The sequence below is a fragment of the Schistocerca gregaria genome, chromosome 2 (genome assembly GCF_023897955.1).
Source record: "Schistocerca gregaria isolate iqSchGreg1 chromosome 2, iqSchGreg1.2, whole genome shotgun sequence".
Lineage (NCBI taxonomy): Eukaryota > Metazoa > Arthropoda > Insecta > Orthoptera > Acrididae > Schistocerca > Schistocerca gregaria.
The window spans coordinates 444,657,267-444,677,235 of NC_064921.1; the positions used below are offsets into that span (position 1 = coordinate 444,657,267).

At 40.7% G+C, this 19,969-nt stretch overlaps 1 protein-coding gene across 1 annotated transcript in view; it reads left to right on the top strand.

Annotated features, from left to right (window-relative positions):
• The window catches only part of LOC126335832 (Down syndrome cell adhesion molecule-like protein Dscam2), a 313,257-nt gene that overhangs the window by 239,418 nt on the left and 53,870 nt on the right, over nucleotides 1-19,969 (top strand). Inside the window, exons 20-22 of the mRNA XM_049999299.1 lie at nucleotides 1,274-1,446; nucleotides 3,858-3,978; nucleotides 16,257-16,433. Of these exons, the coding sequence (XP_049855256.1) occupies nucleotides 1,274-1,446; nucleotides 3,858-3,978; nucleotides 16,257-16,433 (471 nt within the window). The remainder of the gene's footprint in view (nucleotides 1-1,273; nucleotides 1,447-3,857; nucleotides 3,979-16,256; nucleotides 16,434-19,969) is intronic.

Consider the following 19,969-nt stretch of genomic DNA (forward strand, 5'->3'; position numbering starts at 1 on the left):
CATCTAATGATCCAAATATGACCATATGGAATCTCAGATAAACTGTGTAACTGGGTTGAAGAGTTTCTTGCAAACATAACACAGCCTGTCATTCTGAATGGAGAGAAGTCTTCAGACATAGAAATAATTTGGGCATACCCCAAGGGATATATTTAAATTAGTGAGATTTGAGCCCGCATGCAAACTTTTCAGCAATCATTCTTTCCACAAACCTTACACAACCATAAGGTGGCTTGTGGATTAGAGGTGTAGATGTAGATGTAGTTCTGTACTGTTCAGTGTCCATGCTTAGCCAGTAGCTTGTATTTACATTTTTATGGAAGAGTTTAATTAGTGTTGTCATTGTCTGAAAGATGCCAGGGTTCATTTAATATTTATTTAATTCATACAATTTGCTGCAGTTTTAGTAATCTGGCTTTGCACTGCCTGTGGGACCACTGTCATATTCTTTGATTTCTTTCTGAAGTGTACTTTATTGTTTCCTCAATCAGTCTTTCACTGTGCAGTGGAGTGTCAGTGTTTTGAAACTTTCTAATAATTTAAAACTATGTGCCAGCTTGTGACTTGAAAGCAGAAACTTGCCCTTCATGTGAAATGCTCTTACCAACTAGCCTAGGCAAGCATAAATCATTACTTGTTCCCACAGGTATACTTCTGCCAGTGCATTTCCTGCTGTTTCAAAACAATGCACATTCCACTACAGAGTGAAAAAGCCATTCTGAAAACAATGCCCTAGGCTGTGGCTAAGCCATTTCTCTGTAGCATCCTTCCTTCCAGAAGTGTTAGTCCCATCAAGTATGCAGGGCAGCTTCTGTGAAATTTGCAAGCTCAGAAAGAGATTAATGGTGAAAGTAAAATGTTGAGGGCTTTTACTACTTGAGCCATCTGACTATGAATTTGATAACCTTTGTTCTGTGTTTTATAGTTTTTTGATGCCTCCAAGCAGTAAAGCACAGTTGAGGATGGCATAAAGCATTCATCTAATCAACTCAAAAACACTAGAAACTCCAGTCTGATTTACTATTATTTCCACCATTTATCCCAATTTGTACTTACTATATGGCAAAGAGGAAAAATGAAAACCTGCTGTTAATAATTGTAAAAATTAATATTTTTAAACTTTGATAAATTCTTCCAATGGTTATTTTGTAACTATAATATATGAATTAAAATTTGGAAATATGTTATCTCTTTCTGCCTATAGAAAACTGCTGCTCTATTAGTTATGTAGATAAGTATAACAGATTTGTTTGTTTTCATTTTGTTCATACAGCACCAATAGCTCCAAGCAAAAGTCATTTGATCAGAGTCAATTCTACATCCATATCATTGAATGTTGGATCATGGGGGACAGGTGGCTGTCCTATTACTACTCTAGTTGTTGAATACAAGCCAAGGCAGCAACATGAGTGGACACTAGTATCTAACAACCTGAAATACCAGCAGGTACACTATAGCTTTTTTTCTATTTATTCTCACAATATTTTTGTTAAACAACTTCTGTAGCTTATTACAAACATCCATTTACTATTGTTTCTCTCTCTCTCTCTCCCCTTTTCTCTCTTTCTCCCCCCCCCCCCCCCTCCCACCCCACTCTCTCTCTAACTTGTCTTGCAGCCTCCCATCCCAACACCACTACAATAAAAGCCAATAGTTGGTATGTGCTCTTAATTGAGTAATTTCTTTTATTCACATAGACTTGTACTAATTTTTCCATAGCACTCTCTTCCTGCTACAGCTCATTGCTTTGCATTCCCGATGTAGGTCTGTATTTATATTACAATTATCTGGAATTATTATTCCTGAAAGTAGAATTCTCTGTAGTTATTCAAGAAAAGTAGTCTCTGGGTACTGCTGTAACTTTGTAATGTACAAATTGAGAATAGCCTCATTAATTAACTTATTCTTTATTGTCATTAGTTTTCAGATATACACTCCTGGAAATGGAAAAAAGAACACATTGACACCGGTGTGTCAGACCCACCATACTTGCTCCGGACACTGCGAGAGGGCTGTACACGCACGGCACAGCGGACATACCAGGAACCGCGGTGTTGGCCGTCGAATGGCGCTAGCTGCGCAGCATTTGTGCACCGCCGCCGTCAGTGTCAGCCAGTTTGCCGTGGCATACGGAGCTCCATCGCAGTCTTTAACACTGGTAGCATGCCGCGACAGCGTGGACGTGAACCGTATGTGCAGTTGACGGACTTTGAGCAAAGGCGTATAGTGGGCATGCGGGAGGACGGGTGGACATACCGCCGAATTGCTCAACACGTGGGGCATGAGGTCTCCACAGTACATCGATGTTGTCGCCAGTGGTCGGCGGAAGGTGCACATGCCCGTTGACCTGGGACCGGACCACAGCGACGCACGGATGCACGCCAAGACCGTAGGATCCTACGCAGTGCCGTAGGGGACCACACCGCCACTTCCCAGCAAATTAGGGACACTGTTGCTCCTGGGGTATCGGCGAGGACCATTCGCAAACGTCTCCATGAAGCTGGGCTACGGTCCCGCACACCGTTAGGCCGTCTTCCGCTCACGCCCCAACATCGTGCAGCCTGCCTCCAGTGGTGTCGCGACAGGCGTAAATGGAGGGACGAATGGAGACGTGTCGTCTTCAGTGATGAGAGTCGCTTCTGCCTTGGTGCCAATGATGGTCGTATAGGTGTTTGGCACCGTGCAGGTGAGCGCCACAATCAGGACTGCATACGACCGAGGCACACAGGGCCAACACCCGGCATCATGGTGTGGGGAGCGATCTCCTACACTGGCCGTACACCTCTGGTGATCGTCGAGGGGACACTGAATAGTGCACGGTACATCCAAACCATCATCGAACCCATCGTTCTACCATTCCTAGACCGGCAAGGGAACTTGCTGTTCCAACAGGACAATGCATGTCCGCATGTATCCCGTGCCACCCAACGTGCTCTAGAGGGTGTAAGTCAACTACCCTGGCCACCAAGATCTCCGGATCTGTCCCCCATCGAGCACGTTTGGGACTGGATGAAGCGTCGTTTCACGCGGTCTGCACGTCCAGCACGAACGCTGGTCCAACTGAGACGCAAGGTGCAAATGGCATGGCAAGCCGTTCCACGGGACTACATCCAGCATCTCTACAATCGTCTCCATGGGAGAATAGCAGCCTGCATTCCTGCGAAAGGTGGATATACACTGTACTAGTGCCGACATTGTGCATGCTCTGTTGCCTGTGTCTATGTGCCTGTGGTTCTGTCAGTGTGATCATGTGATGTATCTGACCCCAGGAATGTGTCAATAAAGTTTCCCCTTCCTAGGACAATGAATTCACGGTGTTCTTATTTCAATTTCCAGGAGTGTATTTACTCACAAAAATGTTTCTTTAATCTTCTGGAATGTGTATAAGAAGTATGGTTCCCCTAATTTCTAGCCCTTTTGTTTTCTAAGTGTCGATCCAGAACCATTTTTCTGTTGTTCTACAAATTTGCTGCTACCTGTTATGATTTACATCAATCTATACATGAAGGCTTCCTGCAGATTCATGCCTTGTTTTGAAAGGCTGAAGTGTGTGGAAATCATAGTGCATGTGACTAGTCATTAATTCGAATTAGACATTATGAGTCATTTTCTTGTTACATTCTTAAACAGTGAGGTAATGGTGCTCTTCTTTCACAGGATAGTGAGTATCAGTGTTGACTGGATGACTGTGATAAGTACTAGCTTAGTGTTGTGTTGCGTTGTGTTGGCATTGCCACAAATGATTATGGCACCTGTAGTTAATTCAGCTGAGATTTTTTTCTGTATGCTATATTCTGCAAAAGATTCAAACCATGCACATAAAAATTAAGTGTTGTGTTCTACACATTTCTTTCTAGATTGACTTCCCTGTGCTTGACCTCAGCCCTGAGACATGGTACACGCTTAGAATGACAGCACATAACAGTGCTGGATCCACTGTATCCAGTTACGATTTTATCACTCTTACAAATTCAGGTGGTGAGTTTGAGTTTTCATTCTATTTCTATATTACATATTGGTACATCTCTATAAGCTCTGTTTTCAGAGCTAACACATCTTTCAAAATTACTTCAGGTAAACAATTTTTCTCCAAACAATAATTTCTTTTTAACAATTAAGTGTGTGTTATAACTATAAATATGTCTTGCACATTCTACAGTAAGGAGATATTTACCTCTTGCTATTTCTTTCTTTTTTTAAAAAGTATTATATCATTCACTTTATCCAACTTATTAGTATGAAAAAGTTAATTAACACTTAAAATTATAAAAGATTATTGCAGCAATTTACTGCAGCTATGTCCTCTCAAAAAGGATACTGTATTTTAGGATTAAAGGAGACTACTCGTTAAAAATCGGAGGTGCTAGTTGTCAACAGGCACACATGAAAGAAAGAAAACTTAGTAATTTTCAGAGCTACCCTTTGACAAGCTAGAGTAAAATACACAAACATACACAATACATACACTTTCATACACATGGATAATGTGTGTGTGTGTGTGTGTGTGTGTGTGTGTGTATTTTGCTCTAGTTCATCATAGGATAACTCAAAAAGTAACAAATTTTCCTTCTATTGGGTCTGCCTTTTGAGAAGTCTAAATTTTGGCATTTCATTGAGTGGTGCGTTTTAGTCCGTAAATATTTACATTCCGCAAAAACTTTCCTTCAACAAAGGATGGTTTATATGACACTTGTACATTTACACACACACACATATACAGTTCAGAGAGAGAGAGAGAGAGAGAGAGAGAGATTCCACAATCATCAATAATCAGCTTTCCTCTTCTCCTCATAGCCCCATATCACTTTCATAAGTACTTCATCTGGCAACTGATAACACTAACCTGCAGTAAGTAACCTGTAGGCACATGAATGAATACATGTGGTCAGGCAGCTGGTTTTAATTTTGTTTACCAGAGATAGAAAAAGTATTAGCGCTCTATTTCATCCAATGTTTACACCCTGCACATTCATCATCTGCCTGAATGGTGTGCTTTCAGAAAGCAGCATACAACACCTAGAGTGGATTTTACCATCATCATGTATCAACATCTACTATGACCCATCAGCCCTGGCTAATATTTTCTCTGGGTTGAGTATGCAGTGGTCATGTTCTTGTACCCATGCTAATATTTGCTCCTTGCAGCATGCAGTGGATGGAAATACGCATGTGGGGCAGTGGCTCCTGAGATACATAGCAAGGAGACAAATCAGGATGGCATGGCTGCTCATCAGCATTTTTCACAGCATTGGGATGAGAGAGATTTGCTGTACTGTGTCTCATCTATACACTGTTGTAAACTGTGATAGTTGTTAGTGATTCCTACCATTATGGCAATTGACTCTGGCACTGAAACTTTTCTCTAAATCAAGATGATAAAGGAGTCACAGTAAACAGCACTGATTTTCACTATATGATAATGACAATGTACAATACCCTCTATGATTACCAGAGAAACAAACAAACAAAACATTTTAATTGGTTATCACAATGCCCCCACTTCAATTAAATGTTTAACACTTCCACTATATTTTGTCTATAAGAGTCAGTAGCATCAACAGAAAGTAGCTCTCCTAGTTTATTGAAGCTGTTTCTAGTGAGTGGCTTGGTGATAATATCTCCTTGCTCATTTTCAGAGCTGATATTTTCCAGGTTAAAGATGCCCAAGATGAATGTTTCTCATATAAAGTTATACTTTGTAGCTATTTATTTTGTTTACTTGTGATGTTAAGTGTTTATGATGAACCAAATGATATTTTGACAGTCCATATATATGGTGGAAGTTATTTCTTTTAGACTCGTAATATTTTGCAAAATTGACTAGATCCACATGATTTGCTTTATAACTTGACAGGAAGATAGACTGTTGACAAGGCCCCCACACTCTGCCTCTGAAAGTTGCAAGCTGTGATGGTTTTACCAAGTTTAGCAACAAAACTTGTGGTTGAGTTTTCTGTAGGATGGGAGGGGTGGGGGGGGGGGTGGGGGTCAGGGAGAGCTCCTTCCCATTACATCCTTGGCTTTTCAATATGTCTCACGAGCCCCACTAGTCATACTAAATAGCTAGCACCTGAGGGAGCTCATCATTCACTTGCTGGGTTCAGGCTTGGTGACCTCAGTTTCCTGGGCTGGAGATTGGTAAGCACATCCAGTCCTCTGTAACCATAAGCTCTGTATATGCTTCAGTAACCCTGTCATGGGTGCGGTGGTGGAACATTGTGTGTCAGAGGAAATGGGGGTCTTGGTTTCATTGTCTGGCTCATGGCGACCATACAAACCTCTATTAAAAGAACCTCAGTCTTAGGGCATGTTGCACACTAATAAAATGCAATGATGTTGAGACAGAACAGTGATTAGTGTGTGACCTCTAGGAAACCTACCACATCCAAGTTTTAAAAGGCTTACATAGGCAAGCAAGCATCTGTCTGAGTGGACAGATGATTCCCTAGTGACTTGTGGGATCAAAATTGCTCACAATAACAGTAAATTCAAACTCCCAGTGGAAGATGGTCACTGGAGGGTTTGCCTGCCCACTCCACAATGAGACCTTGTGTGGACAGCCTACCTAATACATCTGTTTCAATGCTGAATACTAGTAACAGACTTATGTCAATTCATAATAATCTATTCATTGTTACAAAGAAGGAAGAGAGCATATTCGAGAGAATATCTCCAATTATATACACTGAAGAGAGTGGAGGGAATAGCTAGAGCTCCAAAGTCTATGGTTTCTTTATGTATCTAGACCCTAATGAACTTGTAGCGTAATGTCAAAGTGGAGGTATAATCAAGGTGCGAAATGTATTGAAATGAGTGAATGGTGAATTAGGCTAAACATCTACCTAGATGCTCACCTTTAATTCCCCTACATTACCTGAATACATAAAGGCTGGATTCTTGTGTGGTAGAGCACACTTTTATGTCCCCCATTCTATGCATTGCTTTCAATGCCAGAGGTTTGGGTACACAGTTCCAGCATATAAAGGGAAGCCAACCCATGGAATATGTGGTTTAGATGCTCATGATCCAGGCTTGCCATTCACTTGTGGTGTTAATTGCACTAGTGCACGTCTAGTCTTTTCAAAGGAATGTGCTCTTTATGTATGAGGAGATACGATTCAGGAGCTTAAGGTCACAAGGTGGTTGCTGTACATGAAGGCAAAAAAGGTTTTCTAGCCTATCCAACCTCCAACATTTTCAACCTCATTCTCTACCATTGTCAAGCAAACAACTACCAAGTCTAATGCCTCAAAACAAACAGCCAGTGCAGATTTTAGCATGTCTACCATCATATAGCAGCTAGTAACGAAGTCTGCTGCCTTGACACAAACTCACAGTGCAGATGCTAACTCATCCTCTTGTGCTTGTAACTGTACCTGCCAAGGCACTGCTGCAATTATTAGCTTGCATATTCACCAGTTTTGAGATCTAAGGGGAAGAAGGTGTCTTGTGGTGAAGTCTGGTAACAAAACATGTCTGTCTACTTCTTTGCTACCCTCTCCAAACAGAGGAAAACCATTGTGTAGAAAGGTCAGCCTAAAAAGCATGACATCAAGCCCTCTAATCGTAGTGGTATAGTAACTTCTCATGGTGAGGACGGTGCGATGGTGCTAGACGTATCTTTGGGTGATCCACTGAGCCTTACTCATACAAGAACATCCTCTGTGCATTTGTTTTCAGGAGATGTACTTTAAGGCCTTGGACAATTCCGTGTTGCCAGGATTTAAACATCATAAGAAGGATGACCCAAGTGTTGACTGCACAAAGGGTGATGTAGCTGCATCCATGATCAAAATACACCACTACTCACCAATTACTCTCATACTCACCCATTACTCTCACAACTGAGTTACAAGAAGCTGCAGTGGCTGTGTATGCACCATCTCACCTTATATTATGCCATGTGTACATCCCACAGCACTTACAGACCTCATGTGGCAACTCCACCACCCATTCTGTTACTTGGTGACATCAATGTACACTATGTGCTCTGGGGATCTTCTGCCATCTGCCCCAAGGATTGTACGATTGAGTAGCTACCAATATCAGAGGATGAATGTGTACTTAACACTGGGGAAATGGCGCACTTCCACACAGCTACTGGCTCATTCCCCACAATGGACCTCTCCCTATGCTCTCCTGCCCTTACAGAGATCGGTTTGTGGAAGTGGCTAGTGCCCTCTTCCCCATGTGGCTTCACCTAGCTGTGATTACAACACCTGTCTGGAGGCAACTTAAGTGTCTGTTCTGCAAGGTGAACTGGCCAGTATACAATCAACTGGCCTTATTGCAATGCTGAGCACCTCCCGGGACCATCCTACAGGAATACAATCCCTTGGTGGAACCAGGAATGTTGTTTAGCAATTGTGGACAGGCGTGGTGCATTATTTTGGTTTAGGAACAGACCAGGTGGAGAGAATCTTGCAGTCTTTTGGCAGGTGAGGGCAGAAGCTAAGCGAATCATCAAAGAAAGCAAACAGTGTGTGTGGAGAGAATTTTTAATGCCCAGTGTCCTTTAATCATCCCACACCAGTAATGAAGCTATGAGAGTCAATTCAGAAGATATCAAGGAATAAAGATCCAGGCCCAATATCTGCCATATTAAACAATACTGTCCTCCAATCAACACCTAAGGAAATAGTGCAGATGTTGGCAAAAAGTGTTTGTGATTTGGCTTTCACCTATTACACCAAGCCTCAAGTTTACCAACACAGGGAACACATGGAGAAACAGTGACTATGCTTTTCATTTGGCAACTTGGAGCCAGATAACTGCCATTTTTCTATGTGAGAACTACAGTCAATACTAACCACTGCACTTGACACTGCTCCAGGACCGATAGGATTCAATATGACACATTATGATATCTGAGAATGGAGACAATAGAAATCCTCCTATGCCTTTTCAATAAAATATGGGCTGAAGGACATTATCTGGATTCATAGCAGGAGATGATTCTGATATCACTTCTAAAGCTAGAGAAGGACAGGTTATCTCCATAGCCCTACAGGAGTGTTGCCTTCACTAGTTGCATCAGAAAAACCCATGAGCAGATGAAAAACCAATGCCTGCTGTGGACTCTCCCATCCCATTGCCCATTACTAACTGCTGTGCAAAGGCTTGTGAGCCACCTCTTATCATCCTATGAGAATTCCTCCTGGTGCAACATGTATACAAAGTGCAGTCCATCTCCAACCATCCTGTTGTCGGGTTGAAGTTGAACAACCAAAAAAATACAGGTTTACCACTCACCGGACTACTACTCCTTTTATCATCTGTGCAAAGAAATATCTTGAGTAACTTGGTGTACCAGACATACCAATTCTTAAATAGGGAGCAACCCCCTCCTATCCCCTCCCCCCTTGACGACTGATAGGCCCATTCTTAACATGGTCATGATGGAGTACAAGTTTACCATTTCATCTCTAGTTCTAAAATCAGTTTTTAACAGCATTTTATCAGAGTATCCAGAACACATGCCAGATTTTACTGATGGATCGAAGCATGGGGACAATGTTGGGTGTTGTGCTATCTTCTCATATTTTGTCATTAAACTCCACCCACCATGCCACTTTTCATTGTACTGTGAACAGCTGTGATTGATCAAGAAGGCACTGGAGCAAATGTGCTTCTTGGTGGAGGGAAATTTCTTGTCGGCACAGGCTGTCTCAGTGCTCTGCAGGCTATTCAGCAAGTTTTCCCAGCAGATATGCTAGCTCAGGTGGCCCAGCACACTATTAGCCTCCTACACAAGTAGAAGAAAGATGTGGACTACAGATGGGCTCCTAGATGAATGGGAACTGAGGGGAGTGAGTAAGCTGACAGAGCAATGAAAGCAGCCTTACAGGAAAACATCACACTTCAACTTCTTGTCCTCATACAGGCTGTTATGTCATGGGTGACAAAGCAAGTGTTGGCTGAGTGGGAATGGCAGTGTGTTGATGTGGGTAACAACAAGATGCCAGGTGGTCATAATGACTATTCACGCATAGGACACATCCTTTAGAACACCATGAAGGGGTGAAGTGATTCTCACTTGCTTTCATATCAGCCACTGCCCACTTATGCATGCATTTTTCTTGCAGCGAGAAGACCCATCATAATATAGTGTTTGCAGTGTCATAATCACGGTGGACCATGTTTTACCATCTTGTGTGTTACATGCTGATAGAGAAGGAAACCTTTAATCTACCAAGGGACTTACCCTCCTATTTAGATGATGTTGAAACAGTTGCATGACAGTTATTGGCATTTTGTGTGACATCAGGTCTCTTGCCCAGTTTAATTGAACAGAGGTTTTAATGTGTGTTTTAGTGCCTGGCTCATCTTTTTAGTTCCATGATCAAGCAACCATCTTACTGACTTCCAGTGTTTTATTACTTTTTAACATGTGACAGTGGTGTGCCTAGATCTACTGGAACTTGTATGTGACATTTTCTATAACCATGGCTATCATCATGTGGCCTCTGCATTCCGTTGTAACAAGACGAATTTTTGAATGAGAACACCTTCTGTGTAGTCTCTGCCTCTAAAACCAGACAAACATTATGTGAATAGTATTAGCCATAAGAGATTGTCCCTGTTAGGAGCATTAAGATTATTTTCACAGCATTGTGATGCAACTTTCCTCAGTTTTCATCGTGATGACTGGCACTGTGCATTGCAAAAGTAATGTCAGTTCTAGTTGCCATTGTTAGAGTGAGCTTCCAACATCTTGACAGCTAATTTTTGAACTGACAGGGGAATGGTCCAATCTGACATGTCAAAACCCACCCTGAAATTTTTTATGCAGGAAGAAAAGAATGAAAGAAATGCACTATCAAAATTTTAACTGTTAAGATATACCACAAGTATTTTTTTAAAATTGTTGAAATCACTCATTTTTATCACATGAAGAACAACTTATGACAGCAATTTGCACAGCCATTCCTGCCTAGCATGTGATCAGCCATGACAAGAGAGCATTGTACTGCTAGTACAAATATCTGGAGTGACACACGCAAATTTGAAGCACTAAATGATACAAAAAATGACACATATGATTAAGATTTTATGTGTTGTATATGTAATTCTTACAAAGGTGACTAGCAGAGGAAAATAAATCAAGGGAGTGTTTGATGGTACATTGCAGATGACTTCCATAAATCATGCCTTTAATTTATTTAAATGAAATATTTCTTACTCGTACATCATTTTATAACAATTCATTTGGCACAGTTCTTATGTTAATTTTTGATAATGTATATTTCAGTAACAATGAATTCCTTGTTTATTCCCCATTGTTGTCACAAGAAAGTTAAGTGTCATGATGAAAACAAACCTTTTCTTTACACCAGGCAGACCTGCTGAGTGAAAATCAATACCTTCAGGCATGTCAAAGTAATTACTGGTTTTATTTATGCAGAATTACAGTGTAGTAAGAAATGGTTCTGGCCATTGCTCTGCTTTTTGTGCTGTATACCAGATGAACTTAAAGCAATTTGTAAAATGTGCTAATTCAAACTAATAATGAACAAAAGACTGCAATTGAAGACCTAATAACCTCAAATGACACATAGTTACAGAAATTATACTCTCTGACAGTTTACTTAAAAATATTTCCCACAGTCAAAAAAAATTATTTATTAAGAGTCACATTGGTTGTTCTGTATGGAATCTGAAAAGTCAACAGTCTTTTTGTTGTCCTTCTGGAAAAAAGACTTATCATTATGTCCAGACCAAGAGTGCAACAAAAGGAATGAATTAATTTCTGCAACAGGTTGGAAATCATTTTGAATGAAATGTTAAAAACCATTCTTTGCTATTTTTCCAGATTCTGATAGGTCAATTATAAGATTTTTGCCATTAAACAGTCCTTTTTAGTTTTAGTCCTAAATGCCTTGAAATCCCTGAAGACAGATATAAAGCTGCAGAAACAGTGATCCACTCATACTTATCACTGTCATTGTTGTATACGAATGTGTCATAGCATTAATCAGTTGCACAACAGTCTGCCCTTTTACATCGTGAAATGATAAAGTGTGGTTTCCTCTCAATTCTTTCACAAAACATGATTGATGGGCATAAGACAGAAGGTGTGGGGTCAGAAGTAAGCTTCTTCTTCATGTCAGCCATGAATTAATGGCATCTCCTCTACACCTTTATTTGCAGTAAACTGTGTTGTCTTGTGATTTCCTATACTGTATGCTGTATGATTTCTTGAATCTGCTCCGACAGGTCAAAGAGAGCTTGAAATCAGCAATGTGCATCTCAACTGCAATTTGGTGGGCTTAGTCTTGTAGATCTCCATTGGTAACAGTTTGTGGTAGTCAGGAGCAGGCATGGTAATTGTGATGATAAATGATCCCTCACACTCCTGTCTCTTACTATGCATACTTTTATTCTCACAGCTTATACACAATGCATTTAGCATAGAGCATGTACTACAGAGAACTTATCTGGCAAAGATACAGTTGTTCTAGCTGCAGTAGGGCAGCAATATTATTGAGGGGGGAGGGGTGTAGGGGTAGTGGCTCTACTACGTCCCCAGAGACAACCCCCCCCCCCCTTACACACACACACACACACACACACACACACACACACACACACACACAAGGCCAGAGCACAGTAATTGGTGTACATTGTGATATGATGTCCTGCTCGCAATGGTGAGGGCTGACATATTTTAGTCTGCCCAGTGCCTGGGCACCTGTAATGGATGGCTGGCCCGTGATGTCAGTGCAGTGCCAATGGGGCAGTGGCAGTGTCCATTGAGGTGTTGGTGGCTGGTGGTGTGTCATCCAGTGATTGGTCCACGGTGGTCATGTGCAGGGTGTCAGCCGTAGTTATGAAGTGGTCTGGGACCAACATGAGTAGGTAGCCATCCAAAGGAAGAGTGGATTTCAGATCTGCTGTGATGATTGTAGGTGGAAGGGGTGTGGAGTGCTCTAATGATGTTGGGACTATGCCGCAGCTTGACTGCCTATTGTCAAATTTGTCCCTAACCACAAGCAGTGAGTCCTGCAGTGTTACAGAAATGTCTTTTGGGAGGTAGTCTTGCAGATCTAGGACGACTGTAATATGGCTTGAGGGGCCTGGAGTTGGAGCCAGTGGAGGGTAAACACCGAGTGTGTCTAGTAATGCCTATGCCTGTTTTAGGCAATTCAGTGACACTGTTGTCATTTTTCCAGCTTGCAACATATTAAATGCGTTTGGTCCTCATTTCAACACCTTGTAAGCACCACTTTATGCAGGCTGGAGGACAGGTTTGACAGTGTCAATCCTAAGCATGACATGTGTATACGATTTTAGGTCCTTGTGCACAGATATGGTTAGTTTGGGGTGGTGGGATTGGGGTGGGATGTGGATGTGGTGGAAGGGGTCCTTGACACGCTTTGCTAGGTCTGGCAGGTTGACACCCATGGGATCGGTGGTTTGTGATACGAACTCTGCTGGGAGAGTGATTAGTTCCCCCAGAGCACCTCTCCCAGTGAGGCATCCAGATCTCTTTGTAGGCAGCTCGTATGCCCAGCAGCACCCAAGGGAGCACCTCCATCCACTCCTGGTTGTGGCACACTAGTGCTGTCTTGAGTGTGTGGTGCCATTATTCCACAAGGCCATTAGATCACGGACGGTAGGCTGTCGTGTGGAACCTGTGGCACTCACAGAGGCAGCAGATCTCAGAGAACAGGGCCAACTCAAACTGCAAGCCTTGGTTAGTTGTCAGGGACTCTGGACAGCTGAAGCGTGCAATACATAGTGTGATGAAAGCTTGGTTTATGGTGTGGGCTGAGAAATCAGTCAGAGATATGGCCTCCACCCATCAAGTTGTCCTGTCGATGGCTGACAAGATGTACTTGTATGCGTTTGAATCTGGGAGCAGCCCCACCAGGTCTATGTGAACATGTTGGAATGTCCCTTTTGGGATGGGGAATTTCCTGAACGTGGCATGGGTGTCACCGCTGATGAGTTGGCATTGTTCCTCAGTAACCCACTATGACACTGGTCGTAGCTAGGTACAGAGGAACACAGTGCAGTAGACAGGTCCCGGTTGGTGGCAATTGTGACAGATGGCGCATCAGCGCAGGTTACCCTATGCAGCCACTGTTGTAGATACTCCTTGTGTTACCATGGTATGTAGGTCATAGTTGTGGTCAGGCTTGTCATATTGATATGCTGTGGTCACGAGGTGTGAAAACCCTGCATGGTTGCAAGTAGATGCAGTGTGCCTAGCTATAGAGTGATGTCATGTGGCAGGCATGCCCCAGAGCAAGGCATGGCTGTTGTCTGTGTGATGGCATCATGATGACTTGACAAGGGTCGTGGCGTGGCTGTAACAAGTGTGACATCACCTGGGTGACATACGGTACTGATGAAAAAAGTTTTGCATATCAGGACATCCCATCTTGATTTCTGCACTCATCTACATAATGAATAGGTTTATTATATTTCAAGCAAACTTTTCTGCAATCTTTCACCTGATGACTACGTTTATTACATTTGAAGCATTCACTTGGTTTTCTCAAATTTTTATCTTCTAGATGAAGTTTATTCTTAAAATTGTCATTTCTCTGTTGTTTACCTACCAGGAGTGCCTTCCCCTTCATATCTTCCTTGTGATTTAGACATTTTTTCTTCTATCAACAATCTTGAGGTCCAATTTGCTAATTTTTTTGATCAGGATGTGTTAATTCTCATGCATTCAGAAAATATTTATTGTTTGTTGGTAATGCCAATAATAGCTTTGTGATTACCATAGAGTTCAAAATGTTTTCACCTTTATCCCACAAGCTATGTACCAGGTCTTCCAGGTGTAAATTATTGTAGCCATGTCACTTGAACCATCCTTTTTAAGTTGTACTATTGCTACTGGAGCAAATTTATGCAAACTGAAAGTAGTCTGGTTCATATGACAGCTCAAGATTCACAGTTAATCATGTGTAGCAGTGACTTCTCTGCAGCTGATGTTCTGATCATTTTCTGAGCTACATTGCCCATCTTTTTCCTCTCTGTAAGATCCTTTTCATATTCCTGTACTGCTGTAGCTTTGATGTCGTCATTATACCTTAGTTTCATTTTTTGGCCAGTAATGAAATCCGAAGATATCCATGGCACTTTAGGTCGTACACACTTGAAATTTCCAGGACGGCTAGTTCTTGATGATTTTGAGCTTTGTAATTCTTGTTATTTCATTTTTCATTATTTTAAGGCTACATTTTCACTTGGACATAGTGGGAAAAACCTCAAAACTCCTTTCTCACACGTTTTTGATACTGTACCTGATGTTACATTTCATTTACATCACAGAAAACTTGTCACTCTCTGATTATTGGGCCCATGACATGATAAAGGAACCACAGTGAAACAGCATGATTCTGACTGTAAGAAAATTACAATGTCTTATTCACGAAGTGTGTACAAAACATGATACACACATTTCAAAATGAAAGTGATTTCACTGCATAAGTCCCAGATGTCAGCACAGTATAAGCAATTGAAAAGTGTAACAAATACAAATGTGATAGTATAACGTTGTTTATAAATGTCAGAGAAACAAACATAACATTTTTAATTGATTATTGCATATCAAAGTAAGCACAGAATACTTGCAGCACAGAATCAAATGAAAAGCTCATTGCCTGCATGACCCATACATCAACCACCAATGATCTGGTGATGATAAATGATCTGGTGATGATAACATGTACTGATATGCATTTTATGTTCCATGCACTTGACTGTCACACTTATGGCCAATACACAGTATGAGCACATTCCAGCCATGTGATATGCCACCCACTCTAGTCATCGTGGTGACAGGAACACTCTTTATTGAACACAGTAACTCTTCTAATACAGTTTCTTATGAGTGTACATAATTTAGACTTTTCATTTCCAAAAAATGTTTGATTTTAGTTTTCTGAAAGTGTTAAGATGTCCTATGTACAGGGTACCAATGCAGGAACAAAATGAGGGAATAATTCTGAATATTCATTCCTAATGCAAAACAAAATATAGTGAAAGAAAAGTATTCATCAGTCTACTTACTGATGACATTTATTTTGATAAGAGGTTCTGTGTGATCCATTCTGTTTCACATGCCTTAACTCCTCCTTTTTCTGTTCAAATTTTCAGTTCCTGAAGGAAGATCATGTGTTTTTAAACAGTCAAGACTTAAGCTACTCTTGGGAATGTTAGTGTGATCTATGATGTGATTTCTCCCCTTCTCCATTATTTATGATTCTCATTACTCTTGCGACTGTATTTTGTTGCAGCCATTGTGGAGCCAGACTTAATAATTCATTCAGGCTACAAGTACAACCATTTTTATAATGACCTTGGTGTCATCATTCCAGTAATAACATCTTTGGTAACAGTCATAGTTGCTGGCATTGGAATATTTCTGTACTTTCGAAGAAAGCAAGAATCACTTCCTGACAATAAATTTGTAGGTAAGTAACATTATATTTTTTTTATTTTTACCTCTACTTACATTATGATATTATAGATTATTATTTATTCAGTCTTCTTAAAAACATAGCTCACTGTCATGCACAATTCAGTGACAAGTGATCATTCAGGCTTCCTTGAAATTTTAGATTTTATGTCTGCTTGCAACTGTACCTCCAATAATACAATACTTTATATAAGGTCATTAAAAGAATTAGATAAGAAAGTGAAAATAACTGTCCTAGTCATCAGTAAAATATGTGAAATAAATTGAATAATGCTCATCCAGTCAAATATTTGTGCAAGATGTTCCATATCCCACAATGAAAATGAAGCTTCAGGAATGTGAACAAATCTAAGTACTCATTAAGAAAGATAAGTAGTTGCCAAAAATCAGTTCTTTAAACATCTTAACAATTGAGCATCAATAACTGCAATATTCTGCTTGGACTTATACCATCTTTATTGAATATAATACTATTAGAGGGAAAGCTATTATTTTGAAAATGGCCGCTGCTTTTTCAGTCATTTATTTATTCAGTCATCATTTTTGGTAGATTACACTAGAAAGAAGAATCTCCAGTGATTTGAAACAAAAGAGAATATGGCAAACTGCCAATACTGAATCTGTACACCACACACTGTAAACTGTTTGTGCTTCACTGAATAAGTTGTACATAGTTAAATTATAATGGAAACCACTTCTTTTAAAAAAAAAAAAAAAGCCATTGGTTCCTTAGTTATGTCAATTATTTGATGTTTCACTCTACTGCTAGCATAAAATTTACATAACCATATTAATATAGCATATAACATAATGGGGTGGATAAAAAATCTACTCACCAAAGGGCAGCAGGAGAAAACATATATAAAAGTTAAGTAGAAATGTGCAAGCTTTAGGAGCCAGTTGCTCCTTCTTCTGGCAGAAGGACTGAAAGGGAAGGAAGAGGGTTGAAGAAAAAAGACTGGTGAGGTTTAGGAAGTGGGAAGAGCTATGGGAAAGCTCCAATAACCCCATGACAGGAGAGACTTACCAGACAGAAAGAGAGAGAAAGGTAATTTTTGGAGACTGCTCCAGATGGCATTTGAAAGCCTGAGAGCTTAAAAGTGGAAGATAGAGTAAAATCAAGACAGAGATTACTGACAAGACAAAGTGCAAGAGTTAATAAGAGAAGAAAGCTAAGTACGTTATATGTGGTAGAAATGGGAGAAGGAGGGGAGGGCCAAAATAGACAGATCAGAAAATATAAGAGGAATAGTTACTGAGAAGAAATGCTGACACCTACAAAATTAATGTAAATAAGGCCAGGTGGACATGTAATGCCAGTTCCCATTTGTGGAGCTCTGAGTAGCTGGTGTCAGGGGGAAGAATCCAGATGGCATGTGTGGTGAAACACGCACCAAAGTTACTACCATCACATTGTAGAGCATACTTTGCAAATACTCTCTCTGCTTATGCCTGCGTATCCTAACTGATAACTTGGTTACAGTCATACTAGTGTAAAAGGCTGCACAGTTTTTAAATTACAGCTGGTATGTGACATCTTTTCACAGGTGGCTCTCCCTTTGATAGTAAATGTTTTTCCTGCTGCAGGGCTGGTATAGGTGGTGGTAGGAGGGTTCATAGAGCATACTTTAAAACTAATAGGAGGGAATGGTCGCAGATGTAGGAGCCATAGGATAGTGAAATGGGTGCACAAGGAGCTTAGGGTCTGAAAAGGATATTGAAGGGATTGGTAGAGCAATGAAAATGTATTCTGGGTGTAGTAGGCAAAATTTCAGACGAAATAGATCTCATTTCAGGACATGATATTAGAAAGTCATAGAATTGATGAAGTAGTTGATTAATACATTCAAGATCAGTAAACTGTTGAGTGAGAAGAACTGTACTCTTAACTTGTTTTTTCAAGAATTAGCAGTGCTAGGACTGGGTGTGGTGGTCAAGGAAATTTTCATTTGAACTACGCTGGTGGGGTAACTATATCCAGTAAAGGCTGAAATGATAGTTGTAATGTATTGCTATAAAGAATCAGCATATGAACAAATACTTTTTCCTCAAATGCCTAGGCTGTATGAGATGGAATGTTTGACAAGAAAAGAATGGCAACTGTCAGCATCTAAGTACTGTTATTGGTTAGGAGGTTTAATGTGAACAGAAGTGTCAGTTGACCCTTGGTGAGGATGAGATCAACTTCAAGGAAAGTGGCATGAATTCAAAATAGAACTATGTGAGATTTAGTTGAGAGAATGTTTTTAGAGACTGGAAATTTTTTAACAAATCAGTCTCACTATGGATCCAAATAGGAAAGGTTTCATCCATGCATCTAAACCAGGGGCTTAAGGCTAGTGAATCCCAAAAAATCCCCCTCCAAAGCAACCAATGAAAAGGTTGGCAAAGGAAGGAGCCATACTGGCTTCCATGGTTGTGCCCCTTATCTATATGTATGTCTGTCCCTCAAAGGGCCAGCTACAAATTTCTGTTCACATTAAACCGACTAACAAACAACCGTACTTAAATGTTGACAGTTGCCATCCTTTCCATGTCAGATGTCCCCTACCATATGGACTTCACATTTTAGGATGAAGTATTTGTTCATACGCCAACTCTTTGCAGAAATACACCAACATACTCACCAGTCTAGTTCAGAAGCAGATTTACAGGGCTATCACATCCAGTCCTGGTACTGCTGATCCATTATAAAACAAATTGTGAGTACACCTCTTGCCACTCAATACTATCCTGGTCTTGATTGTATTAATTAATTACTTCATTATGGCTATGACTTCCTAAAATCATGCCCTGAAATGAGATCCATTCTGTCTGAAATATTGCCCACCATACCCAGAATAGCTTTTCATCCCCTATCCTGAATCTCTGTGATATTCTTGTCAGAACCTGTGCTCATTCTGCATCTGTTTCCCTATCCAGTGGCTCCTACTGCTGTGACCATCCCCACTGTAAGATTTGCCCCATGCATCCTCTTGCCATCAACTATACCGGCCCTGTAACAGGTAAAGCATATACTGTCAAAAAGAGAGCCACCTGTGAAACAACACATGCTGTGTAGCAGCTGTTGTGTAAAAACTGTTCGACGTTCTACATTGGTATGACTACCATCAAGTTATCAGTTGGGATGAATGACCGTAGACAGAGGGTGCATACTGGAAACACACATTACCCTGTTGCAGAGCATGCTCTAGAACACAACACTCATGACATCAGTACCTGTTTCAGCACACTTGTCCTCTGGATTCTTCCCCCTGACACCAGCTTCTGAGAACTTAGCAGGGTAGAATGGATGTTACAACATGTCCTTGGTTCTCAACACCGACCTGGTCTAATTTACATTAATTTCTTAGGTCTCGGCATTTATTCTCAGTAATCATTCCTTTCTTCACTCTCATATAGTTTTCTCTATCTTATATTTTCTGACCTGTCTATTCCAGACCTCTCCTCCTTCTCCCCTATCTCTACCACGTGTAATGTGCTTAGCTTTCTGCTCTTATTAACTCTTGTATGCTGTTTTGACTCTAATCT